We start from the raw sequence: 27,255 nt of genomic DNA, 5'->3' as shown, positions 1-27,255 counted from the left end.
GTATCCAGGCCTTTCTCACAGGGGGTGACAAGCCAAGGCGTATCCAGGCCTTTCTCACAGGGGGTGACAAGCCAAGGCGTATACAGGCCTCTGCTGGCACAGGGGGGTGACAAGCCAAGGCGTATACAGGCCTTTCTCACAGGGGGGTGACAAGCCAAGGCGTATACAGGTAGGGGGGTGACAAGCCAAGGCAGGCCTTTCTCACAGGGGGTGACAAGCCAAGGCGTATACAGGCCTTTCTCACAGGGGGGTGACAAGCCAAGGCGTATACAGGCTTTTTGCTCACAGGGGGGTGACAAGCCAAGGCGTATACAGGCCTTTCTCACAGGGGGTGACAAGCCAAGGCGTATCCAGGCCTTTCTCACAGGGGGGTGACAAGCCAAGGCGTATCCAGGCCTTTCTCACAGGGGGTGACAAGCCAAGGCGTATCCAGGCCTTTCTCACAGGGGGTGACAAGCCAAGGCGTATCCAGGCCTTTCTCACAGGGGGTGACAAGCCAAGGCGTATACAGGCTTTTCACAGGGGGGTGACTCACAGGGGGGTGACAAGCCAAGGCAGGCCTTTCTATACAGGCGTATACAGGCCTTTCTCACAGGGGGTGACAAGCCAAGGCGTATCCAGGCCTTTCTCACAGGGGGGTGACAAGCCAAGGCGTATACAGGCCTTTCTCACAGGGGGGTGACAAGCCAAGGCGTATCCAGGCCTTTCTCACAGGGGGGTGACAAGCCAAGGCGTATACAGGCCTTTCTCACAGGGGGTGACAAGCCAAGGCGTATACAGGCCTTTCTCACAGGGGGTGACAAGCCAAGGCGTATACAGGCCTTTCTCACAGGGGGTGACAAGCCAAGGCGTATACAGGCCTTTCTCACAGGGGGGTGACAAGCCAAGGCGTATACAGGCCTTTCTCACAGGGGGGTGACAAGCCAAGGCGTATACAGGCCTTTCTCACAGGGGGGTGACAAGCCAAGGCGTATACAGGCCTTTCTCACAGGGGGGTGACAAGCCAAGGCGTATACAGGCCTTTTTCTCACAGGGGGGGGGTGACAAGGGGCCAAGGCGTAGGCCCTCTGTTTGGCTCCCCGCTCTTTCTTTCATTCTTTCTTTCTTGGCCTTTCTCACTTTGGGGTGACAAGCCAAGGCTCTCTTTCCTCCCATCTCTCTCTCTGAGGCAGATCTAGCGGGCCCAGGGCCTTTCTCACAGGGGGTGACAAGCCAAGGCGATACAGGTCTAATCTAATCAGTGAAGCGCTGGGTAGGAGGGAGCGGGCCCAGGCTGTTCTAATCTCACAGGGGGTGACAAGCCAAGGCGTAATACAGTCTTTCTAATCTGGCACAGGGGGTGACAGGCCAAGGCGATCCAGGCCTTTCTCACAGGGGTGACAAGCCAAGGTGTATCCAGGTCTTTCAGTCACAGGGGGGTGACAAGCCAAGGCGCAGATCTAATCCAGGCCTTTCTCACAGCGGGCCCAGGGGGTGACAAGCCAAGGCGCTGTAAGGGAGCAGGCCTTTCTCACAGGGGGGTGAGGCAGATCTAATCAGTGAAGCGTATACAGGACTTTCTCACAGGGGGGTGACAAGCCAAGGCGTATACAGGCCTTTCTCTGCTGGCACAGGGGGAGCGTTGGGCTGTGGGGAGGAGAGAGAGGAGGGGTTCAGCTGTGTGGTAGGCCCTCTGTTTGGCTCCCCGCTCTTTCTTTCATTCTTTCTTTCTTGGCCTTTTCTTCCTTTCTTTCTTTCTTCTTTGCTTTGTTTTCCTCTCTCCCGTTACCTCTTTGCTTTCTAATTTAATTTTTTACTTTTCCCTTTTATGCTCACCCCTTTCTTCCTCTCTCTCCTTCCCTCTCTTTCCTCCCATCTCTCTCTCTGAGGCAGATCTAATCAGTGAAGCGCTGGGTAGGAGCGGGCCCAGGCTGGAAAGGAGCTGAGGCAGATCTAATCAGTGAAGCACTGGGTAGGAGCGGGCCCAGGCTGTAAGGGAGCTGAGGCAGGTCTAATCTAATCAGTGAAGCGCCGGGTAGGAGCGGGCCCAGGCTGTAAGGGAGCTGAGGCAGGTCTAATCTAATCAGTGAAGCGCTGGGTAGGAGCGGGCCCAGGCTGTAAGGGAGCTGAGGCAGGTCTAATCTAATCAGTGAAGCGCCGGGTAGGAGCGGGCCCAGGCTGTAAGGGAGCTGAGGCAGGTCTAATCTAATCAGTGAAGCGCTGGGTAGGAGCGGGCCCAGGCTGTAAGGGAACTGAGGCAGGTCAGGCAGTGAAGGGAGCTGAGGCAGATCTAATCAGTGAAGCGCTGGGTAGGAGCGGGCCCAGGCTGTAAGGGAGCTGAGGCAGATCTAATCAGTGAAGCGCTGGGTAGGAGCGGGCCCAGGCTGTAAGGGAGCTGAGGCAGGTCTAATCTAATCAGTGAAGCGCCGGGTAGGAGCGGGCCCAGGCTGTAAGGGAGCTGAGGCAGATCTAATCAGTGAAGCGCTGGGTAGGAGCGGGCCCAGGCTGTAAGGGAGCTGAGGCAGATCTAATCAGTGAAGCGCTGGGTAGGGGCGGGCCCAGGCTGTAAGGGAGCTGAGGCAGGTCTAATCTAATCAGTGAAGCGCTGGGTAGGAGCGGGCCCAGGCTGTAAGGGAACTGAGGCAGGTCTAATCTAATCAGTGAAGCGCTGGGTAGGAGCGGGCCCAGGCTGTAAGGGAACTGAGGCAGGTTTAATTGGGCAGCCACTGCCGACATTAACAAGGCAACGGCCATTCACACTCAGCCAGCCAGAAAGAATAGGAAATTGGCAGCTGAGTCCGGCCATGGAGGCAAAGTAACCAAAGGGGGTGAGGGAAGGACTGAAGGGGGGTAGGGGAATTATTATTCAAATGTTTCCTTTGCCCAGATGACTTCAGCAGTTACAGGGTTTTCTCTGCATAGAAAAGTCTTTGGTGGGCTGCCAAAGTGTTGTTTTTTTGTGACGCTTTTTCTGGGGGGGGGGGGGGTTCAGGATGGGAAAAGGTTTTCAGTTTAAAGTTAATATAAAGTATGTCAAAAATATTTTAGATGTTTGAGTCATAGCAAAAGTCATAGCAAAATATTTAGAAGAGCAGGAACTTTGCTTTAAAACTGCACATTTTTCTCTTAGCCTCATGGCAAAATGTGTAGAATTGCAGGAAATTTGCCTTAAAAAAGCACAAGGTTTCCTCCGCGCCCACCACCTAAGCTGCATTTTAATGTAGAAAACCCCCTGAGTTAGTAGTGTCAGAAAAGCTAATTATTTGCATTCAACCACAGGTTGGTGGTACCTTAATTTGGGAGGACTGGCTTGTGGTGATGGCTGGAGCGGAGTCAGTGGAATGGTAACAAGCAAACGGTTTCCATTTTTGATGCCATTCCGTTAGCGCTGTTCCTGTCATTTATTATGAGCCGTCCTCCCCTCAGCAGTCTCCACTGCATTCAACATGCGTTTAGAAACTTCCTGGCAGACTCCAAGTGACATTTTAGATTTTATTGAGTCTTATTCTGGCTTGACGTGTGGTGGGACTGACATACCTGCCACCACACTGCCGGGCCAGACCAGGCCATGCCCACTGACTGTCTGAATCCAAAGACATTGTGTGCCCGCCAACCCCTCCATGCTGTTATGAATTATACATGTGTATCCCTGTGTTGGGTTGTGTGCCTTCACCCCTCTCCTCCTCACAAAGGAAAGAATGTGCTTGGCTGGCAGAGCAGATCAGCAGAGAGGCTTGCTCTTTAGACCAGGTGCAGGACGGGTGGAGGGGTAACCCGTGACTACCAGCCCATCTCTGCCAAGGCTACACAGTGCTCCAACTCTGGCAGCCTGTTCTGCTCCCCTCCTCTATCTCTCTTATCCCTTCTCTCTCTCCACAGGGAGCTGGACCATAACGACATCTCAGGCACAATAGAGGACACTAATGGGGCCTTCTCTGGACTGGACAGCCTCAACCAGCTGTGAGTATCTCTCACCCCCCACCCCTGCCTTTTCTTCATCCCCCTCTCCCCAGAACCGGTCCCTTCACGCTGGCTGCCCTGCCACTGGTTGATGATTGTCTTCTGTCCAGCGTGAAGGGTTTTCCATTGCAATTCAATAGTTTCCTCAGGAGTATTGCCTACCTATATATAGCCTATATCTAGTTCTCCCAGACTTGGCTTCAGATAGGACCAGCTCCATCTCTCCCTTACCTCTGGGACTCACACGTCATTTGGAAGTGTAACACTGAGAGATGACTCTAAAAGTTGCTCCAAGTTTTATTAGGCTTTTTCATGAAAGTTCATATTTTAATGGCAACAGACTTGAAACCAGCATGAATCTGGTTTTCATTTGGTTTACCAGACTCTCAACTACAATTGTGTCCAAGTTCAGAGTGTCTGTTGGTGGGAATTGAACTGCCTTGACGGTCAAACGATGTCAATTTGTTGTGATCTCTCGAATAACTATGAAACCATAGCACAATGAACATAGTGGGCCCTAAACAATCCTGGGATACAAGATGGTGTTCTATCAGCCTGCAGGACATGAGCCTCAGCAGCTCTGTCGGTCTCTAGCCCTGCTACTCTCTCTCTGCTCTCTCTCTGCTCTCTCTCTGCTCCACGGCCATGCCCTCCTGCCTGTTGTTATGGACTGAAAGAGGGTGAAATTGGCCCAGCGCTGGACCAATCCTTCCATCCCGCCGGAAAACAACACTCCCCAGCCCTGGGAAAAACAGAGAGGGAGGGGCGGGACATTAGTGTCCTCCACACGCTTTGTGTCCCAGATTGTGAAGGGAGAATGCTCTGAGTTAAATTGTGCTCTCACAAGTGGCCACAAAAAAAAAAACGTTTTTCTCATTGCTCTTTTGGAAAAAATACATTAATATATTGAGTGTAGAAATTTTAGCTACATCATTAAAGTATTTAATTTTTTCCTAAATGTGATTACTCCATGAAGACAATGTGATTGGAATGAAAGGCAATGCAGACTGCTAGATGTGATGCTGGGAATAAGAACAATCTAAAAAATATTTATTTAAATATGCTAAATACGTTGGATGGAAGTGCAGTAACTTAGTGAGTAGTGGTTGTCTGTGATGAAGCCTGCTGTGCAGCCCGTCTCCCTCTGTAGTCTAGAAACATAGACCTCTGGCTGATGTGGGGTCAGTAGTGAGTGACATCTCTGTCAGGAGCTGACCGGTTCTGTCCATGACCAGTCGTCTGCCTGGGGGCCCCTAAATACAAAGGCTTTCTTATAAAATGCAATACCTCTCATCAACATGCATCTAAGTGTTAGCTAATCTCCCCCAAACAGATGCACGCCCAGTGGGTTTTGAAACATGGTTTGTATTCACATTGCACTGTGTAGATTTTCAGTGGGTCCATATAGAAGGGGAGAGTGGAGGAGGCGTGACAGGATTGAAAGGTTCTGATGCAGGGGTCTTAACTCTAAACCAACCAACTGTGTCCATCTGCTCCTCCTGGGAAGGAAGGCAGAGAGAAGGGAAAGGAAGGAAGGAAGGAAGGATGGAGGGATGGACGGACGGAAGGAGGGAGGGTAGAGGTGTCTTTTGAAGAGAGGCTGGGATTAGACCCCCAGAGCTGCTTGTTCCTTGCTTGAACCCGCCTTGACAAGGCTACTTTTATTACTCTACAAGCTGTGTTGTCCCTCAGTGAGACAACCTGCTTTTCATGTTCCTCCCCCTGGCTCAGCCCCACCCTGTCATCGCTATTAAATACTAATAAAGATAAAAGTGGTCTTTGAAGAGCAGGGCCGGGAGAGCCAGGACCCCGAGTCCCTCACCCTCCTAATCTCCACACAGTTCGAATTTCCAATACCTCAATCTTCTGGTCTTATCAGATTCAACCCCACTAATTGTGCATTTCTCCCCCTCTTCTCCTCCCTTACCCCTTCCTCTCTTTCACTTTCTCACTTTCTCTCTCTCTTCCTCTCACGTTTATCGGTGCCCTTCATGTTCGGAAATTGCAGAACTCTGTTTGGGAACAAGATCAAGTCGGTGGCCAAGAAAGCCTTCTTAGGCCTGGAGGCCCTGGAGCACCTGTGAGTATCCCACAATGCACTGCACGCCCCCAAGTGCGGCTGCCAAAAGTAGCTGCCTAAGAGGGCTGTTAGAAATGAAATAGCGTCTTTGTTAAAGGAGAAGACAGGCAGTTTGTGGGGCAAGCTGCTTCCCTCTCGTTAGAGGCAGCTTCAACTTTGGTCTTTTTCCCTGGTGCAAGGGAGAAAAGTGATTGAGCATATGGTCAGTTTGGTACAATAAATTGAATTTATATAAGCTCTTTCACAGACTGACCGTCAGGAAAAAAGTGATTTTGAAAAGCTGAAAAGTGACATTGGTCTTAAACGCCTGAATTTTTCCACCTTGCTTAAAGTAAGCCCTTGCTGGCCGTGACACCGCTGTGTGTGTTCCCGTGTCCCATTTATGTCAGTGCTGATGGGTGGCCCTCTGTTTAATGTCTCAACAGGAATCTGGGAGAGAATGCCATCCGCTCTATTCAGCCAGAGGCCTTCAGCAAGATGAGGAGCCTCAGGAACCTGTGAGTCTGCAATGATGAACACACACACACACACACACACACACACACACCTCACACACACACACACACACACACACCTCACACTTAGTCTCTGGAAACTGTGATTGTCTTCATAATGTTATGATATGGCGGCTACACAATACTGCTGCAGTTCATTCTTTCAGATCAAAGAAAGTCTTTAAAGGAGAATGACAAACTGTTCAGTCCTAACAGTCCCCCCGTCCCCAGGCTCATCCAGAGTGACAGGTTCCTGTGTGACTGTCAGCTCCACTGGTTCCCTGAGTGGCTGTTGACCCGGGGGCTACAGACGGGCGTAGAGGCTACCTGTGCCCACCCTGAAACCCTGAAGGGTGCCAGCATCTTCCAGGCCCCGCCAGAGAGCTTTGTCTGTGGTGAGTAATGCGTGTGTATTAGGGCTTTCTGTCAGACCGTGCAGCCAGCAGCTAAGACCAGATGGTGTTTTACATTCCAGCTCTTGCTTGTTTACTGTGTGTGTGTGTGTGTGAATAATGATGATGTAGGTTTATTGTCGTCCTTCCATCTCCCTCTTCCTGTAGATGACCTGCCTAAGCCCCAGATCACGGTGCAGCCAGAGACCACAGTGACGGTTCTGGGTAGTGACGTGCGCTTCACGTGCACGGTGGCCAGCAGCAGCAGCTCACCTATGACCTTCGCCTGGCGCAAAGACCAGGAGCTGCTCCGCCATGCAGAGGTGGAGAACCTCGCCCACCTGCGCGCTCACCACGGGGGGGTGATGGAGTACACCACCATTTTGCACCTGCGTCATGTGACCTTCACCCACGAGGGCCGATACCAGTGTATCATCACCAACCACTTTGGCTCCTCCTACTCTACCCAGGCCCGCCTCACTGTCAACGGTATGCCGTCAGGTCCTGAAGGGTTAAGGGTCTCCCAGTATGAGAGTGTGTGTGTGTGTTTGCATGTGGTGAGATCCTTTTCTCTCTGTAATATGCTGATTCAGTAGATATTTTGCCCATTTAAACTCAAGTGTTAATCTAGTGGTAATTCTTAGCTTGAGCAAAGTCTCTTTGTCTCTCTGCATGTCTGTGTGTGTGAGTCTCTCTGCGTGTGTGAGTCTCTCGGTCTCTCTGCGTGTGTGAGTCTCTCTGTATGTCTCTGTGTGTGTGTGTGTCTCTCTCTCTCTGCATGTCTCTCTGTGTGTGTGTCTCTCTGTCTCTGCATGTCTGTGTGTGTGTCTCTCTCTCTGTACGTCTCTGTGTGTGAGTCTCTGTCTGTGTGAGTCTCTCTGCATGTCTCTGCGTGTGTGTGTCTGTCTCTCTGCGTGTGTGTGTCTGTCTCTCTCTACATGTCTCTGCGTGTGTGTGAGTCTCTCTCTCTGCATGTCTCTCTGTGTGTGTGTCTCTCTGTGTGTGTGTGTCTCTCTGTCTCTGTGTGTGTGTGTCTCTCTGCATGTCTCTCTGTCTCTCTGCATGTCTCTCTGTGTCTCTCTCTCTGTGTGTGTCTCTCTGCATGTCTCTGTGTGTGTCTCTCTCTGCATGTCTCTGTGTGTGTCTCTGTCTCTCTGCATGTCTCTGTGTGTCTCTCTCTCTTGTGTGTGTCTCTCTCTCTGTGTGTGTCTCTCTCTCTGCATGTCTCTGTGTGTCTCTCTCTCTGCATGTCTCTGTGTGTCTCTCTCTCTCTGCATGTCTCTGTGTGTGTCTCTGTCTCTCTGCATGTCTCTGTGTCTCTCTCTGCATGTCTCTCTGTGTGTGTGTCTCTCTCTCTGTGTGCGAGTCTCTGTCTGTGAGTCTCTCTGCATGTCTCTGCGTGTGTGTGTCTGTCTCTCTGCATGTCTCTGCGTGTGTGTGAGTCTCTCTCTCTCTGCATGTCTCTCTGTGTGTGTGTCTCTGTCTCTCTGCATCTCTCTCTGTGTGTGTGTCTCTGTGTGTGTGTGTGTGTGTCTCTGTGTCTCTCTGCATGTCTCTCTGTCTCTCTGCATGTATCTGTGTGTCTCTCTCTCTCTGCATGTCTCTGTGTGTGTCTCTCTTTCTCTCTCTGCATGTCTCTGTGTGTCTCTCTCTCTTTGCATGTCTCTGTGTGTCTATCTCTCTGTGTGTGTGTGTGTGTGTGTGTCTCTCTGCATGTCTCTGTGTGTCTCTCTCTCTCTCTCTGCATGTCTCTGTCTCTCTTTCTGCATGTCTCTGTCTCTCTCTCTGCATGTCTCTGTGTGTGTCTGTCTCTGTCTCTCTCTGCATGTCTCTGTGTGTGAGTCTCTGTCTGTGTGTCTCTCTGCATGTCTCTGTCTGTGTGTCTCTCTGCATGTCTCTGTCTGTGTGTCTCTCTGCATGTCTCTGTCTGTGTGTCTCTCTGCATGTCTCTGTCTGTGTGTCTCTGTCTGTGTGTCTCTGTCTGTGTGTCTCTCTGCATGTCTCTGTCTGGGTGTCTCTCTGCATGTCTCTGTCTGGGTGTCTCTCTGCATGTCTCTGTCTGTGTGTCTCTCTGCATGTCTCTGTCTGTGTGTCTCTCTGCATGTCTCTGTCTGTGTGTCTCTCTGCATGTCTCTGTCTGTGTGTCTCTCTGCATGTCTCTGTCTGTGTGTCTCTCTGCATGTCTCTGTCTGTGTGTCTCTCTGCATGTCTCTGCGTGTGTGTGTCTCTCTGTCTCTCTGCATGTCTCTGCGTGTGTGTCTCTCTGTATGTCTCTCTGCATGTGTGTGTCTCTCTGCATGTCTCTCTGTCTGTCTCTCTGCATGTCTCTCTGCATGTCTCTGCGTGTGTGTGTCTCTCTGTCTCTCTGCATGTCTCTGCGTGTGTGTGTCTCTCTGCATGTCTCTGCGTGTGTGTCTCTCTGTCTCTCTGCATGTCTCTGCGTGTGTGTGTCTCTCTGTCTTTCTGCATGTCTCTGCGTGTGTGTCTCTGTCTCTCTGCGTGTGTGTCTCTCTGCATGTCTCTGCGTGTGTGTGTCTCTCTGTCTTTCTGCATGTCTCTCTGTGTGTGTCTCTCTCTCGGTCTCTCTGCATGTCTCTGTGTGTGTCTCTCTCTCTCTCTGCATGTCTCTGTGTGTGAGTCTCTGGGTGGAATTTGGAACAAATTGATTTAGGCGCGTTGTGGAGCTGACAGTGCCCATCTATTACACGCCCTGTCAGTTTGGCCAACAGATGCTGAGTGATTGGCTGCCCTGCCCGCCCAAATCAAACCCTCTCCCCAAAACAGAGACTCTTGTGTTAACCTCTGTACTTCTGTTGTGGCTAAACCAGTGTGTCATATCTTCCTTTCCCACAGTCTTGCCTACGTTTGTGAAGACCCCTGGAGACAACACCATCCGTACGGGCACCACTGCCAAGCTTGAGTGTGCTGCTGAGGGGCACCCCACCCCCCAGATTGCCTGGCAGAAGGATGGGGGCACGGACTTCCCGGCGGCCCGCGAGCGGCGGATGCATGTGATGCCGGATGATGACGTGTTCTTCATCATGGACGTCAAGCCGGAGGACATGGGCGTGTACAGCTGCACTGCCAAAAACACAGCGGGCACCGTGTCTGCCAACGCCACCCTCACCGTGCTGGGTAAGACTGCCTGCTGGTCAGTAGGGCTGAGACATGCCAGGGACCTCACAATACGACATTATCACCATACTTAGGTGCCGATACGATATGTATTACGATTCTCACGATTCTATATGACGTTCCAAACAAATTGCTCTCTGCTGCAGAGAGGGCATGAGAAAATGAGTGTTGATTAGTCATGGAAATAAAAGTGCGGAAAACATGTTGGCTCACTATTTCAAAAAGATAGAGAACAGGATCCTGTATTTTTGGCACAGGTACAGCCAACTAATGCTACCTAGCAAGAAAAAAAATCAAAGTCAAAGTATCAAAATAATATTGCGATATGTAACTATAGATTTCCCCCCCCCTATTACTAATGGCAGCCTATTCCCACGCCTACTGGCAGCCTATTCCCACGCCTACTGGCCGTGCCCCACGCCTACTGGCCGTGCCCCACGCCTACTGGCAGCCTATTCCCACGCCTACTGGCAGCCTATTCCCATGCCTACTGGCAGCCTAATCCCACGCCTACTGGCAGCCTATTCCCACGCCTACCGGCAGCCTATTCCCACGCCTACCGGCAGCCTATTCCCACGCCTACCGGCAGCCTATTCCCACGCAGCCTATTCCCACGCCTACCGGCAGCCTATTCCCACGCCTACCGGCAGCCTATTCCCACGCCTACCGGCAGCCTATTCCCACGCCTGCCGGCAGCCTATTCCCACGCCTGCCGGCAGCCTATTCCCACGCCTGCCGGCAGCCTATTCCCACGCCTGCCGGCAGCCTATTCCCACGCCTGCCGGCAGCCTATTCCCACGCCTGCCGGCAGCCTCCCACGCCTGCCGGCAGCCCATTCCCACGCCTGCCGGCAGCCTATTCCCACGCCTGCCGGCAGCCTATTCCCACGCCTGCCGGCAGCCTCGTTCCCACGCCTGCCGGCAGCCTATTCCCACGCCTGCCGGCAGCCTATTCCCACGCCGGCAGCCGTTCCCACGGCCGGCAGCCTATTCCCACGCCTGCCGGCAGCCTATTCCCACGCCTGCCGGCAGCCCATTCCCACGCCTGCCGGCAGCCTCGCCCCCACGCCTGCCGGCAGCCCTATTCCCACGCCTGCCGGCAGCCTATTCCCACGCCTGCCGGCAGCCTATTCCCACGCCTGCCGGCAGCCTATTCCCACGCCTGCCGGCAGCCTATTCCCACGCCTGCCGGCAGCCTATTCCCACGCCTGCCGGCAGCCTATTCCCACGCCTGCCGGCAGCCTATTCCCCACGCCTGCCGGCACCTGCCGGCAGCCTATTCCCACGCCCTGCCGGCAGCCTATTCCCACGCCGGCAGCCTATTCCCACGCCTGCCGGCAGCCTATTCCCACGCCTGCCGGCTGCCCCACGCCTACCGGCAGCCTATTCGCCCACGCCGCCGGCAGCCTATTCCCACGCCTGCCGGCAGCCTATTCCCTATTCCCACGCCTGCCGGCAGCTCGCCCCACGCCTGCCGGCAGCCTATTCCCACGCCTACCGGCAGCCTATTCCCCACGCCTACCGGCAGCCTATTCCCACGCCTACCTGCCGGCAGCCTATTCCCACGCCTACCGGCAGCCTATTCCCACGCCTACCGGCAGCCTATTCCCACGCCTACCGGCAGCCTATTCCCACGCCTACCGCAGCCTATTCCCACGCCTACCGGCATTCCCACGCCTACCGGCAGCCTATTCCCACGCCTACCGGCAGCCTATTCCCACGCCTACCGGCAGCCTATTCCCACGCCTACCGGCAGCCTATTCCCACGCCTACCGGCAGCCTATTCCCACGCCTACCGGCAGCCTATTCCCACGCCTACCGGCAGCCTATTCCCACGCCTACCGGCGGCATACACGCCCACGCCTACCGGCAGCCTATTCCCACGCCTGCCGGCTGCCTCGCCCCACGCCTACCGGCAGCCTCGCCCCACGCCTGCCGGCAGCCTATTCCCACGCCTGCCGGCACGCCCCACGCCTGCCGGCAGCCTATTCCCACGCCTGCCGGCAGCCTATTCCCACGCCTGCCGGCAGCCTATTCCCACGCCTGCCGGCAGCCTATTCCCACGCCTGCCGGCATACATTCCCACGCCTGCCGGCAGCCTATTCCCACGCCTGCCGGCAGCCTATTCCCACGCCTGCCGGCAGCCTATTCCCACGCCTGCCGGCAGCCTATTCCCACGCCTGCCGGCAGCCTATTCCCACGCCCCTGCCGGCAGCCTGTTCCCACGCCGGCAGCCTATTCCCACGCCCTGCCGGCAGCCTATTCCCACGCCTGCCGGCAGCCTATTCCCACGCCTGCCGGCAGCCCGCCCCACGCCTGCCGGCAGCCTATTCCCACGCCGCCCTAGCACGCCCACGCCTACCGGCAGCCTATTCCCACGCCTGCCGGCGCCTACCGGCAGCCTATTCCCACGCCTACCGGCAGCCTATTCCCACGCCTGCCGGCAGCCTATTCCCACGCCTGCCGGCAGCCTATTCCCCACGCCTGCCGGCAGCCTATTCCCACGCCTGCCGGCAGCCTATTCCCACGCCTGCCGGCAGCCTATTCCCACGCCTGCCGGCAGCCTATTCCCACGCCTGCCGGCAGCCTATTCCCACGCCTGCCGGCAGCCTCGCCCCACGCCTGCCGGCAGCCTATTCCCACGCCTGCCGGCAGCCTATTCCCACGCCTGCCGGCAGCCTATTCCCACGCCTGCCGGCAGCCTATTCCCACGCCTGCCGGCAGCCTATTCCCACGCCTGCCGGCAGCCTATTCCCACGCCTGCCGGCAGCCTATTCCCACGCCTGCCGGCAGCCTATTCCACGCCTGCCGGCAGCCTATTCCCACGCCTGCCGGCAGCCTATTCCCACGCCTGCCGGCAGCCTATTCCCACGCCTGCCGGCAGCCCATTCCCACGCCTGCCGGCAGCCTATTCCCACGCCTGCCGGCAGCCTATTCCCACGCCTACCGGCAGCCTATTCCCACGCCTACCGGCAGCTCATTCCCACGCCTGCCGGCAGCCTATTCCCACGCCACCGGCAGCCTATTCCCCACGCCTACCGGCAGCCTATTCCCACGCCTACCGGCAGCCTATTCCCACGCCTACCGGCAGCCTATTCCCACGCCTACCGGCAGCTCCCCCACGCCTACCGGCAGCCTATTCCCACGCCTACCGGCAGCCTATTCCCACGCCTACCGGCAGCCTATTCCCACGCCTACCGGCAGCCTATTCCCACGCCTACCGGCAGCCTATTCCCACGCCTACCGGCAGCCTATTCCCACGCCTACCGGCATACACGCCCCACGCCTACCGGCAGCCTATTCCCACGCCTGCCGGCTGCCTCGCCCCACGCGTACCGGCAGCCTCGCCCCACGCCTACCGGCAGCCTATTCCCACGCCTGCCGGCAGCCTATTCCCACGCCTGCCGGCAGCCGCCCTACGCCTGCCGGCAGCCTATTCCCACGCCTGCCGGCAGCCTATTCCCACGCCTGCCGGCAGCCTATTCCCACGCCTGCCGGCAGCCTATTCCCACGCCTGCCGGCAGCCTCGCCCCACGCCTGCCGGCAGCCTATTCCCACGCCTGCCGGCATACACGCCCCACGCCTACCGGCAGCCTATTCCCACGCCTGCCGGCTGCCTCGCCCCACGCCTACCGGCAGCCCGCCCCCACGCCTGCCGGCAGCCTATTCCCCACGCCTGCCGGCAGCCTATTCCCACGCCTGCCGGCAGCCTATTCCCACGCCTGCCGGCAGCCTATTCCCACGCCTGCCGGCAGCCTCCGCCCCCACGCCTACCGGCAGCCTATTCCCCACGCCTGCCGGCAGCCTATTCCCACGCCTGCCGGCAGCCTATTCCCACGCCTGCCGGCAGCCTCGCCCCACGCCTGCCGGCAGCCTATTCCCACGCCTACCGGCAGCCTATTCCCACGCCTACCGGCAGCCTATTCCCACGCCTACCGGCAGCCTATTCCCACGCCTGCCGGCAGCCTCGCCCCACGCTTGCCGGCAGCCTATTCCCACGCCTGCCGGCAGCCTATTCCCACGCCTACCGGCAGCCTATTCCCACGCCTACCGGCAGCCTATTCCCACGCCTACCGGCAGCCTATTCCCACGCCTACCGGCAGCCTCGCCCCACGCCTACCGGCAGCCTATTCCCACGCCTACCGGCAGCCTATTCCCACGCCTACCGGCAGCCTATTCCCACGCCTACCGGCAGCCTATTCCCACGCCTACCGGCAGCCTATTCCCACGCCTACCGGCAGCCTATTCCCACGCCTACCGGCAGCCTATTCCCACGCCTACCGGCAGCCTATTCCCACGCCTACCGGCATACACGCCCCACGCCTACCGGCAGCCTATTCCCACGCCTGCCGGCTGCCTCGCCCCACGCCTGCCGGCAGCCTCGCCCCACGCCTACCGGCAGCCTATTCCCACGCCTGCCGGCAGCCTATTCCCACGCCTGCCGGCAGCCTATTCCCACGCCTGCCGGCAGCCTATTCCCACGCCTGCCGGCAGCCTATTCCCACGCCCTGCCGGCAGCCTATTCCCACGCCTGCCGGCAGCCTATTCCCACGCCTGCCGGCAGCCTATTCCCACGCCTGCCGGCAGCCTCCGCGCCCCACGCCTGCCGGCAGCCTATTCCCACGCCTGCCGGCAGCCTATTCCCCACGCCTACCGGGGGCAGCCTATTCCCACGCTACCGGCAGCCTATTCCCACGCCTACCGGCCATTCCCACGCCCTACCGGCAGCCTATTCCCACGCCTACCGGCAGCCTATTCCCACGCCTGCCGGCTGCCTCGCCCCACGCCTGCCGGCAGCCCGCCCACGCCTGCCGGCAGCCTATTCCCACGCCTGCCGGCAGCAGCCTGCCGGCAGCCCGCCCCACGCCTACCGGCAGCCGCCCACGCCTACCGGCAGCCTATTCCCACGCCTACCGGCAGCCTATTCCCACGCCTACCGGCAGCCTATTCCCACGCCTACCGGCAGCCTATTCCCCCACGCCTACCGGCAGCCTATTCCCACGCCTACCGGCAGCCTATTCCACGCCGCCCTACCGTTCCCACGCCTACCGGCCCACGCCTACCGGCAGCCTATTCCCACGCCTGCCGGCTGCCTCGCCCCACGCCTGCCGGCTGCTTTCCCACGCCTACCGGCAGCCTCGCCCCACGCCTACCGGCAGCCTATTCCCACGCCTGCCGGCAGCCTATTCCCACGCCTGCCGGCAGCCTATTCCCACGCCTGCCGGCAGCCTGTTCCCACGCCTGCCGGCAGCCTATTCCCACGCCTGCCGGCAGCCTATTCCCACGCCTGCCGGCAGCTCCGCCCACGCCTGCCGGCAGCCTATTCCCACGCCTACCGGCAGCCTATTCCCCACGCCTACCGGCAGCCTATTCCCACGCCTACCGGCAGCCTATTCCCACGCCTACCGGCAGCCTATTCCCACGCCTGCCGGCAGCCTATTCCCACGCCTGCCGGCAGCCTATTCCCACGCCTGCCGGCAGCCTATTCCCACGCCTGCCGGCAGCCTATTCCCACGCCTGCCGGCAGCCTAGTCCCACGCCTGCCGGCAGCCTCGCCCCACGCCTGCCGGCAGCCTATTCCCACGCCTGCCGGCAGCCTATTCCCACGCCTGCCGGCAGAATTCCCACGCCTACCGGCAGCCTATTCCCACGCCTACCGGCAGCCATTCCCACGCCTACCGGCAGCCTATTCCCACGCCTGCCGGCAGCCTATTCCCACATGCCGGCTGCCTTTACGCCTACCGGCAGCCTCGCCCCACGCCTACCGGCAGCCTATTCCCACGCCTGCCGGCAGCCTATTCCCACGCCTGCCGGCAGCCTATTACGCCCTGCCGGCAGCCCGCCCCACGCCTGCCGGCAGCCTATTCCCACGCCTACCGGCAGCCTATTCCCACGCCTACCGGCAGCCTATTCCCCACGCCTACCGGCAGCCTATTCCCACGCCTACCGGCAGCTCGCCCACGCCTGCCGGCAGCCTATTCCCACGCCTACCGGCAGCCTATTCCCACGCCTACCGGCAGCCTATTCCCACGCCTACCGGCAGCCTATTCCCACGCCTACCGGCAGCCTATTCCCACGCCTACCGGCAGCCTCGCCCCACGCCTACCGGCAGCCTATTCCCACGCCTACCGGCAGCCTATTCCCACGCCTACCGGCAGCCTATTCCCACGCCTACCGGCAGCCTATTCCCACGCCTACCGGCAGCCTATTCCCCACGCCTACCGGCAGATTCCCACGCCTACCGGCAGCCTATTCCCACGCCTACCGGCAGCCTATTCCCACGCCTACCGGCATACACGCCCACGCCTGCCGGCTGCCTCGCCCACGCGTACCGGCAGCCCGACGCCTACCGGCAGCCTATTCCCACGCCTGCCGGCAGCCTATTCCCACGCCTGCCGGCAGCTCGCCCCCACGCCTGCCGGCAGCCTATTCCCACGCCTGCCGGCAGCCTATTCCCACGCCTGCCGGCAGCCTATTCCCACGCCTGCCGGCAGCCTATTCCCACGCCTGCCGGCAGCCCGCCCCCCCACGCCTGCCGGCAGCCTATTCCCACGCCTACCGGCAGCCTATTCCCACGCCTACCGGCAGCCTAGTTCCCACGCCTACCGGCAGCCTATTCCCACGCCTGCCGGCAGCCTATTCCCACGCCTGCCGGCTGCCTATTCCCACGATGCCGGCTGCCCGCCCCCACGCCTGCCGGCAGCCTCGCCCCACGCCTGCCGGCAGCCTATTCCCACGCCTGCCGGCAGCCTATTCCCACGCCTGCCGGCAGCCTGCCCCCCACGCCTGCCGGCAGCCATTCCCACGTTGCCGGCAGCCCGCCCCCACGCCTGCCGGCAGCCTATTCCCACGCCTACCGGCAGCCTATTCCCACGCCTACCGGCAGCCTATTCCCACGCCTACCGGCAGCCTATTCCCACGCCTACCGGCAGCCTATTCCCACGCCTACCGGCAGCCTATTCCCACGACCGGCAGCCTCGCCCACGCCTGCCGGCAGCCTAGTTCCCACGCCTGCCGGCAGCCTATTTACGCCTGCCGGCAGCCTATTCCCACGCCTACCGGCAGCCTATTCCCACGCCTACCGGCAGCCTATTCCCACGCCTACCGGCAGCCTATTCCCACGCCTACCGGCAGCCTATTCCCACGTACCGGCAGCCTATTCCCACGCCTACCGGCATTATTTTAAGATCCCACGCCTACCGGCAGCCTATTGGGACCTACCGGCAGCCTATTCCCACGCCTACCGGCATTATTCCCACGATGGCATACACGCCCACGCCTACCGGCAGCCTATTCCCACGCCTACCGGGGCAGCCATTACGCCTACCGGCAGATTCCCACGCCTACCGGCAGCCTATTCCCACGCATACCGGCAGCCATTCCCACGCCCTCCGGCAGCCTTAAGATGTTCCCACGCCCGCATTAGGCAGATGGCTACGCCCGCCGGCAACTCGCCCCACCCCTGCCGGCAGCCATTCCCACGCCTGCCGGCAGCCCGCCCCACGCCTACCGGCAGCCTATTCCCACGCCTGGGCAGCCTATTCCCACGCCTACCGGCATTAGTTCCCACGCCTACCGGCAGCCTATTCCCACGCCTACCGGCAGCCTTACGTTACCGGCAGCCATTCCCACGTTGCCGGCAGCCCGCCCCACGCCTGCCGGCAGTCTCGCCCCACGCCTGCCGGCAGCCTCGCCCCACGCCTGCCGGCAGCCTATTCCCACGCCTACCGGCAGCCTATTCCCACGCCCACCGGCAGCCATGCCCCACGCCCACCGGCAGCCTCGCCCCACGCCCACCGGCAACCTCGCCCCACTCCACCGGCAGCCTCGCCCACCAGCAGCCTCGCTCATTGTAGTGGCTGGGCTCATTGTATTGGCTGGGCTCATTGTTGTATATAGAATAGTATCAAACATGGAAACTACATGTTCGACTCCGTTCCAGCCATTACAATGAGCTCAGCCTCCCATACATTTACATTTTTAGTCATTTAGAGGATGCTCTTATCCAGAGTGACTTACAGTTAGTGCATTAACCATTAAGATGGGCTAGGTGGGACTTACAGTTAGTGCATTAACCATTAAGATGGGCTAGGTGGGACTTACAGTTAGTGCATTAACCATTAAGATGGGCTAGGTGGGACTTACAGTTAGTGCATTAACCATTAAGATGGGCTAGGTGGGACTTACAGTTAGTGCATTAGTTTTAAGATGGCTCGGTGGGACTTACAGTTAGTGCATTAGTTTTAAGATGGCTCGGTGGGACTAAGTGCATTAGTTTTAAGATGGCTAGGTGGGACTTACAGTTTTGCATTAGTTTTAAGATGGCTAGGTGGGACTTAGTTAGTGCATTAGTTTTAAGATGGCTAGGTGGGACTTACAGTTAGTGCATTAGTTTTAAGATGGCTCGGTGGGACTTACAGTTAGTGCATTAGTTTTAAGATGGCTAGGTGGGACCTACAGTTAGTGCATTAGTTTTAAGATGGCTAGGTGAGACTTACAGTTAGTGCATTAGTTTTAAGATGGCTAGGTGGGACCTACAGTTAGTGCATTAGTTTTAAGATGGCTAGGTGGGACCTACAGTTAGTGCATTAGTTTTAAGATGGCTAGGTGGGACTTACAGTTAGTGCATTAGTTTTAAGATGGCTAGGTGAGACTTACAGTTAGTGCATTAGTGTTAAGATGGCTAGGTGGGACTTACAGTTAGTGCATTAGTTTTAAGATGGCTAGGTGGGACTTACAGTTAGTGCATTAGTTTTAAGATGGCTCGGTGGGACTTACAGTTAGTGCATTAGTTTTAAGATGGCTCGGTGGGACTTACAGTTAGTGCATTAGTGTTAAGATGGCTAGGTGGGACTTACAGTTAGTCAGTTAGTGCATTAGTTTTAAGATGGCTAGATGGGACTTACAGTCAGTGCATTAGTTTTAAGATAGCTAGGTGGTACAATCACATCACTGTCATAGTAAGTATATTTTTCCTCAATACAGTAGATATCAGTAAAGTCAGAGCTAGTGGGGGGGGGTGAGTTCACTATTATTATTTTTTCTAGAGCGCCTCCCACCAGTCTCCCCTGCCCTGTACATACATCACATTCATCTGGCCAGTTAGCATTCCTGCATACTTCCTACATAACGCTTCCTACATAATGCCACCTTGCTAACACACAGCCCTCAATGTTTGAGGATTCATGGCTTACCTTCGCATGACCATAATATAGACACTAAGTCTAAAAATGAACACTTAGTAAACTGCTCTAAAGCCAGCTGTGAACTGGTGAGCCTTGGTCCTAGAATGAAATGCTTCTGGCAGCTGTGGCCTTCCTCAAAGTCAGAGGTCAGGGTAGGGGTCATATGGGGGAGGGTAGGATAGAGGGACTTCACAGAGGGGTTTTTGTTAACCGTTCTCACCCCTTCTCAGGGTGGGAGGGAGACTGCAGGTCTCCATTCTTCTAGAGGGGCTTCTATTGGACGTGTAAGGGCTTGGTCTACAGCTATGTGAATTTGATGAGATCACATATTGTCAAGTACTGTGGATGTGTAAGGGCTTGGTCTGCTCTACCTTATGTAGTGCTTTTAGTCCAAAACAACTCCTCCCAGGGACACGAGGTAGCAACAGCCCTCAGGAGTGGCTTTGTAATGTTTAGTCATGCATGTGGAAAGAAAAGTCAGAGCTGAAGCCCAGTCTGAAGAGGTGGAGTAGATCGAGTGAGATCATGATGTTCTATATCACTCTGTGTTGAACAAAGCATAATGGACCATCACCCGTTGTCATTGTGTAGTTTGATATTAAGTGTTGAGTAGAGTTGGGATTGACCAGTCTGCTCTGGTGGGATGACTACACTTTGACCTGTGACCCCTCCTGTCTACAGAGACACCCCACCTGGCCCAGGAGCTGGAGGACCGTAGTGTGGTGGTGGGGGAGACTGTAGTCCTGCAGTGTAAGGCGCTAGGCAGTCCCCTACCCAAAATCACCTGGCTGAGGAACGACCAGCCCTTCCGCCCCTCCGACCGACACCACTTCACCCCCGGCAACCAGCTGCTGGTCATCGGCAGCGCCGCCGTAGAGGACGCTGGGAGGTACACGTGCGTCATGTCCAACAGGCTGGGCACGGAGCGTGCCCACAGCCAGTTGAGTGTCCGCCACTCCGCCTGCGCCGCTACGCCCGGACCCAGCACCGTCACGGTGGGCATCATCGTCATCGCTGTGGTGACTAGCATCGTGGTGACCTCTCTGGTGTGGGTGTGCATCATCTACCAGACGCGCAAGAAGAGCGAAGAGTGCAGCGTCACCAACACGGGTGAGAGGGCGCTCATGTAGTTCTACTCGTCACAGGGAATGGCTGTTCACCATCCATGTGTTGCGTTGGTGACCGTAGTTTGTGCTGATGGTGATGGTTTCTCTCCCCTCCCAGATGAGACCAATGTGCCCGCGGACGTCCCCAGCTACCTGTCCTCCCAGGGGACCCTCTCGGAGCACCAGGATGTGTGTGTCCGTGTGGAGGCTGGTGGTGGACCTCTGCCCAACACGCACACAGACAACACAGGTAGTGTGTTCAGTTTGATTTCCATATGAACCTCCAATACTCACCCATGACTGATCAGTGAATGTTTTCTTTACATTGCCTCTAACTGTGGAAAAGGGTGGGCGTGGTCATAATGACGTTCTCTCTTGTCTGGTCTAGGTTACGGTGAGGCTGTAGTGTGTACAGAGTGTATGGAGAATGGGAATAGCTACTCCAAGTCAGACTCAGACTACCTTCCCCAGGGACTGGGACCTGTAGGCCTGGAGTACCAACAACACCTCCACCACATGGACTACAGCGTACCCTTAGGGGTGGACACAGGACCCTACACCGCCTCCCTCTGCAATGGGACCTCCAATGGAGTTAGAAGGGACGCCCAGCCACCTGCGTTTCCCAGCAACCACAACGTATTGTCATCACAGAGAAACCACAATGACAGAAAAGGTAGAGTGCTCTTTCTATTCCACACTGTTGAGGACAGGATGAGGAATGGTAGAAATGATGTTATGGATGGAGCCCTTAGCTGTGTAGATCAGCCTGCCATGACAAATCACAGTGAAGGGAATTTGATGAAAAGCCGCATTGAGTTCCCGTCACTGCCTGACTCACAGGGGAGCAGGTCGGGTCTTGTCCTGGGATGCTGTACATTTTGGTAAGGAACGGTCTGGGAGGAATTAGGGGTCAGAATCTGATCCTTGCTTCATAATGTCAAATTAGCCATATGGATGCAATCCATAGACTTGAGCTCTGCACAGATAGGGGTCTTGATTGTGTGTTCTATTCTCTCTCGGTGTTCCCTCCCAGATACCTCAGTGAACAGGACGGGACAGACGACGTTAGTGTGCTCCCTTTCCAAAGAGGAGGCCTTCCACAAGCCGGTGAAACTCTGCCCAGTAACAAGCCAATACACACTGGACACAGACTGTGAGCCAGAGCTCAGACAGACTCTCCTCTCTAATGGACATACTCCCAGAGCCTTCCAGAGCCATGCACCCCCCTCAGGAGAGCCAGTGACTAGCAGGCTCTCCCCTCCCTGACACTACCAGACTCACTAGCCCTGAGTTGACTTGTTCTTTGCACTGGGAACTGCTACCTCAAACAGAGAGGCCAAGATCTGATCCTGTCCCCTGTTTGGACTAACGAGGCAGGAGCAGGGAGGGGCGTCTGGAGTTTAAGGCGGCGCTTGTGTGGGTGGTGTCCCATCTGAGCGTATCAGATGTACATACTGAAAACCTTCTCCTGGGAGGTGCCAACCAATTTTAGCTCCTAAATGTGACTTGCATTTGAAGCATGCAAATGTAGGTAATATTGTAGAGTAATGTGTGAAAGAGAGAGCTATACCAATGGACAATTGACTGTACATAAGAGTTTTCATGTATATTATATAACTTTTACAAAGAATATTTGAAATGATTCTGTGCATGACAAGGTAAGGAGTGATGGTATTTTTTGTCTAACAAGCCTTGTCAGCCTCTACCTGCCTGCTTCAACTGCCGTGCCTTATTGCATGATCAAAGAAACCACTAACCGGACTCTTAGTGTAACAGAGATGTGAGAGCTATCGGTACACTTTGTCATACCATGGAACACTTTATTGCACTTGGAATGTTGTTTGACAAATGCAAACGCTGCCCATCATGGCCTTAAACCATAACTCATATTTACTGGTATTTTATGAAGGAAGGGCTTCGATTTGGGTACAACATGGAACAAGGGGGGTTTGGGATATGAAATGAGGTTTTGGATGTTTAAGCACTTTTGTACTACTCTAATAGGAATGTAAGAGTTTAGTCAGGAAACGTGTCACATTTCTGACATAGCGATGGAATGTCAAGGTACTGACCACCACTGCACTTCAGTTGGCTTTGGTTTAGGGACTACGTCCTCCACGGTGCCTCAGCTCCCATTTATTTTCATTTTTCTTTTGTCCAACTAAAGGCCCAGATCCTTTGAATTCACGTTTGTCATGAATGTTGGTCCAACTTTTAAAATCATTAGTCCCCCACCCCCATATGTTCAGATATAACATGAACCTGCCATGCTGTAAAGGGAATGAGGAACTCTCACCAGGAGGCATTTTGAGACAGTTGTCACACTGTTCACACAGGGAATGGCCAGTATTTATCCTTTGTCATAGCACCACACATCCTTATCATAATAATCATCGTCATCATTATGGTACTCGTACAACCTGTTTAATCATTCAGGAACTTTTGACTGGTACAAACAATCTCTTCATTTTATAAAACTGCTTACTGCTGGGAAAGTTGTGAAATGTACTCTTGCCAAACCGAGGAAAAATGCCCCATCTTTAGGCCTGGATACACTGAATGACAGATTAAACAGAATTACATTTTCCAATGTATGCTATATTTTTTTCTGTAAACACTTGCTATTTGCGGTATCAAAGGCTCAAATTGTTTGACATTTTAGCATATTCTTTAGAGAACAGGACTTCTAGATGGTCAGTCAGTTGTCATATCATCCCACGGGGTGACATGCAGTCATTTTTCAGTCAACTGAATCCGTTGTACCAATGTCAAAGTTTAAACATTAAAGTGTCTAATAAAATCACATTTTGTGGAGTGTGTTCTTCCTTGCCTTTGTGGTTCAATGTCGTCTCAAATTTATAAGGGGGCAAAGCAAAATGATATAGATGACTTGAATTAGCAGGTTTGTCAAAGGTATCGAACTCATTCATGTTGCTTCTGTCTCTATGAAAATACATGAGGTTCATCTCTAAAGCCAGGTTTTAATTGTAAATTCTAGGCTTGGCGAATGTCTAAATCCATATTGAATGAGGGACAGTGGCCGGACAGAATGTACATCAGTTAACTGACAGCCTCCAGGACAGGACGTAGCCCTCTGGTAAACCCACCTGTGTAACATTGCTCTCCCAGGCTTGGTCTTTACCTTCCCCTTCAACCGACATCTGAAGGACATAATGGGAGTTATTGACAAGTGTTTTTGGAAAACCAATTTTATATTCCGAGAAACATTTTGATGCTTGCTCAACACTCGATGTTCACAGGATGTCCTGTTTTAATACTAGGAAAAACCGGTCCATTAAATTGTACATGTTTTAATACTATCCCTTCGATGGAAGTTGGCTAAAGTACATTGTCCATCCATCTGCATTAATGTGGCAAATCCTGTAGTAAATGAGTGTTTAATCCAGCAGAAACACAGGCCCTAGGTCTCCGGTCCCATCTAGCACTGAGATGACAGGTGGATGAGCTCATGATGCTTCTTCTCTAATAGGCTTTCTGGTGGCTCTTTGCTGCAGGTGGTTTTGTTCACCGTGTTTCCATACTGAATAACGGAGAGCAGTAACCTTGGACGGACAAACTACTGTGAGGTGATTATTCCACCATTTAACTACCCAGCTTCAGACAATGAACTGGAGAAAGTGGTGACATTGTATAAAAATCTGGCTTTTAATACCGTTTCCACACACATGGTCATACAGTGAAGAGACTCGGCTCAGAGATATGCGATCCTTGCTGTTAAAATGGAATTCACGCAGTTCAACTCAATCTGCAGCGCACTGATGAGCAGGAACGCAGACCTCTGGGTAATGCGATCAGAGATGACTCACACCAGGTGTCCCTCCTCGGGGTCAGCACAGCACACCTGCCTTCATCCCCAGGCCAGGGTCTTTATAGTAGGGTGCGTCGGACCTTCTCATAAGCACCCAGGAAGATAAAACCTCCCAGACTGATGGATGTGACTCGAGGTATAGTGCCAGAAAACAGACTGAAAAGACAGACAAAATTGCATCAGGTATTATGCAAGAGTAACATGTTACTTGTTTTATTTGACTAGGTCTTGTTCCATATTTCTCTGCTAAGATGTATGTTCTGAGGGATTTCATGCTATTTTAGGAAACAGGGGCTTATTAAGATGATCTAGAGTCAGTTTCAGAAGCTAAGGAACAGAAAAGCTGTTTCTGAGTCCGTTTTAGAAGCTAGGAGACTGGAGAGGCTGTTCTGAAGGCAAATTTAGAAGACAGGAGACTGGGGAGGATGATTTAGAGTGAGTTTTAGAAGACAAGGGACTAGAGAGGATGTTTTAGAGTCCATTTTAGAAGACAGGAGTGGAGAGGCTGTTTTAGAAGCTAGGGGAGTAGAAAGTTGTTTCAAAGAAAGTTTTGGAAGTTAGGGGACTCTCCAGACTGTTGATGTTGTGGAGGTCAGGGGATGGTGACAGGCCATGAGAGTAGTCTCCCAAGGCCCTTTTCCACACAGCTGTTTTGTGGATTACTGCTGAACCCCCTGATGGGCCTCCCTGGAGCTTGATCTGTCTGCCTGACTGATGGCCAGATGACATCCACACACGCCCCTCTGCTGTCCATTCGTGCGGCCATCCAGCAACAGCCTCAACTGGCTCAGCTCACACACCCCGGATCAGCCCAGTCATTCCTCGCTCTCTTTTTCTCCCTCTCTCTTCTACATTCTCTTGTACACACACTATAGCATTTACTCTCCACTCTCCCCACAGACTGGAAATATAATGGGTCCTGTCCATTGGACTGTTTTGTTGCTTACTGAGAACCCCCACTCTGCCACTACGCCCCTACACTCCTCGTTCGGTTCGTCGATCTCTCTGGCCAGCAGCTCGAACTGCTCTCAGTGCCTTGGATGCTCCAGGGCTGACCTACGTAACACAACAGACCCCAGAGGCCAGGCCTGGGACACCTGTGGGGGCTGTGGTGAGGTTTTATGGCCCTCCATTTAGAAATGGGGTCACAAATGGTCTAACCGCTAATACATCAATTTTGTCAACTGCAAATCTGTACAAGGTGCCAAGCACGTCAGGGATCTCTCAACTATCCCAGCCATTTACAGAACTGCACGTTTAGGAATGCTCCTCGTCGGATCGGGTGTTTTGGAGAGGCTGCGCTCGTGTGTGTGTGTGTGTGTGTGTGTGAGCGCGTGTGGGTGTGTAAATGCTTAAGCTGGAACAAATGAGCAAGGGGACATTTCTCAAAGCTTGTCATCCTGCCCTTCAGTTTGCTCTTTGCAGAGTTATCACCTTCGACTGAAATAGAAGTTAACACCCACTGTGTGTGAATCTCAACCTTTTCCATCACATGAGTTATATATCAAAATACAGTACCTGACTGAAGCCAATGTTGTTTCTCACAACAAGCCAAGGAAAGCAATAGACAGAAAATAATGTCCCATTTTCAGTATCTGCCCATGTGAAAGATTGATTTGGCAATGGGTCAGCACAGTTCTTAAAGTGTTCTAAGATTCTAAATTCTCCAGACCACCTCCACGTGTTCTGGCTCACAACAGTGTGTCACTTCCTGTCTGGGAGAAGCCCCACCTGTGGAACAAGATGGCTGAACTTCTCCCATAAACCTCTGGGGCTCGCTGACTCACTGACATCAGCAGCCCGCCAGCCGCACAGATCAGTCAGGCCCTGAACACCGGCCAATCACCTCACAGCCTCCTAACCGCACAGCCTAAAATACCCCGAGTCCTCAGCAGGAGAGAGAGAGCTGCTCATCACAGGCTTTGGTCTTAATCATGTTGAGAACCAGTGGTCTGAGATACACCACATGTCTTCACCTCCTTTTGATCAGGAGCACTTTTCTTCTCATTAATCATCTGCTTAATTTCATTAAATTAAATTCTACTTCCTTTAATTCACATTATATTTAAATTCTTCACCTTTGGTTGTGGCCAATTCAAAATAAATTAAAATTCAAGAATTGAATTGGAATTAAAATGCAATTTGCAATTCAATTCAGAATTGACCCCAACCCTGGAGCAGACAGTTGGGTTCAAAGTCTGAGCAGTAGATTTAGGTCATGCGAAGTGGAGTGGACTTGGTGAACTCAGATTTACATTGTTTTGGTGTGTTTCAGCTTCATTCTGGTTGGTATGGGGAGGTCCTGGCTGTCCATGTGTTTTGGTTAGTGTGGTGAGGAGGTGTGTAAAGTTGGTCTAACCCAGTTGAAAGGCAGGCAGGGCTCGGCAGGGCTCTGGGGCACAGCAAACAGATGGAAGCACTTTATGGCTTCACGAGACTGCAATTGGGCCTATTACCATAATTCAAGCTTTAAAGCCCCAGCCCAGGCGTAACTGCCAAGTCCTTTCCCTATGGAATCACGACACTGCTTTTCCTTCCTCTCGTTGTCCCAGAGAGACTGTGTGTATCACTATCAGGGGAAGGCACTTGGGCAACTCCATGTTGTACGGTTTATTATGCCTGCTCCTTCAGCTGTACAGAAAACCTCCCTCTGCAGCTATCTTATCAGTAAACCAAGAGTTAGAGAAGAGAAGGAAAAAAAGACCAGAAAAAGAGAGACAAAATATTGAAGAAGACGGGGAACATCAAAGAATACTCTTTCAATTAGGGGCGGCTTGTCGAGGCAGCTGGGAGGCTTAGAGTAGAGACTTTTCTACAAGGGATCCCTCTGTATGACGGCTTCATGAGCATAAGAAGAGCCATTCAATAACAAGCCCACCCCGTCCCTGGTCTTCTCTCTCCCCAGCGGAGTGTGTTGAAGCCCACCCCGTCCCTGGTCTTCTCTCTCCCCAGTGGAGTGTGTTGAAGCCCACCCGTCCCTGGTCTTCTCTCTCCCCAGTGGAGTGTGTTGAAGCCCACCCGTCCCTGGTCTTCTCTCTCCCCAGCCGAGTGTGTTGAAGCCCACCCCGTCCCTGGTCTTCTCTCTCCCCAGCGGAG

At 54.6% G+C, this 27,255-nt stretch overlaps 2 protein-coding genes across 2 annotated transcripts in view; one reads left to right on the top strand and one right to left on the bottom strand.

The window, feature by feature from the left end:
• The window catches only part of LOC135540136 (leucine-rich repeats and immunoglobulin-like domains protein 1), a 54,182-nt gene extending 31,033 nt beyond the window's left edge, over positions 1-23,149 (top strand). The window contains 11 exon segments of the mRNA XM_064966553.1: positions 3,859-3,939; positions 5,948-6,019; positions 6,445-6,516; positions 6,745-6,908; positions 7,074-7,394; positions 9,759-10,040; positions 19,906-20,334; positions 20,449-20,580; positions 20,719-21,003; positions 21,364-21,549; positions 21,552-23,149. Coding sequence (XP_064822625.1) covers positions 3,859-3,939; positions 5,948-6,019; positions 6,445-6,516; positions 6,745-6,908; positions 7,074-7,394; positions 9,759-10,040; positions 19,906-20,334; positions 20,449-20,580; positions 20,719-21,003; positions 21,364-21,549; positions 21,552-21,577 — 2,050 coding nt within the window. The 3' untranslated portion in view covers positions 21,578-23,149.
• Positions 23,150-23,972: 823 nt separating this feature from the next.
• Positions 23,973-27,255, bottom strand: part of slc25a26 (solute carrier family 25 member 26) — a 76,315-nt gene continuing 73,032 nt past the window's right edge. The window contains exon 10 of the mRNA XM_064966554.1: positions 23,973-24,315. Within this exon, the coding sequence (XP_064822626.1) occupies positions 24,219-24,315 (97 nt within the window). The 3' untranslated portion in view covers positions 23,973-24,218. The remainder of the gene's footprint in view (positions 24,316-27,255) is intronic.

This window comes from Oncorhynchus masou, chromosome 5, assembly GCF_036934945.1.
Source record: "Oncorhynchus masou masou isolate Uvic2021 chromosome 5, UVic_Omas_1.1, whole genome shotgun sequence".
NCBI classification, from domain to species: domain Eukaryota; kingdom Metazoa; phylum Chordata; class Actinopteri; order Salmoniformes; family Salmonidae; genus Oncorhynchus; species Oncorhynchus masou.
Note: the sequence above shows the minus strand (reverse complement) of the source record. Positions and strands in the feature narration are given on the sequence as shown.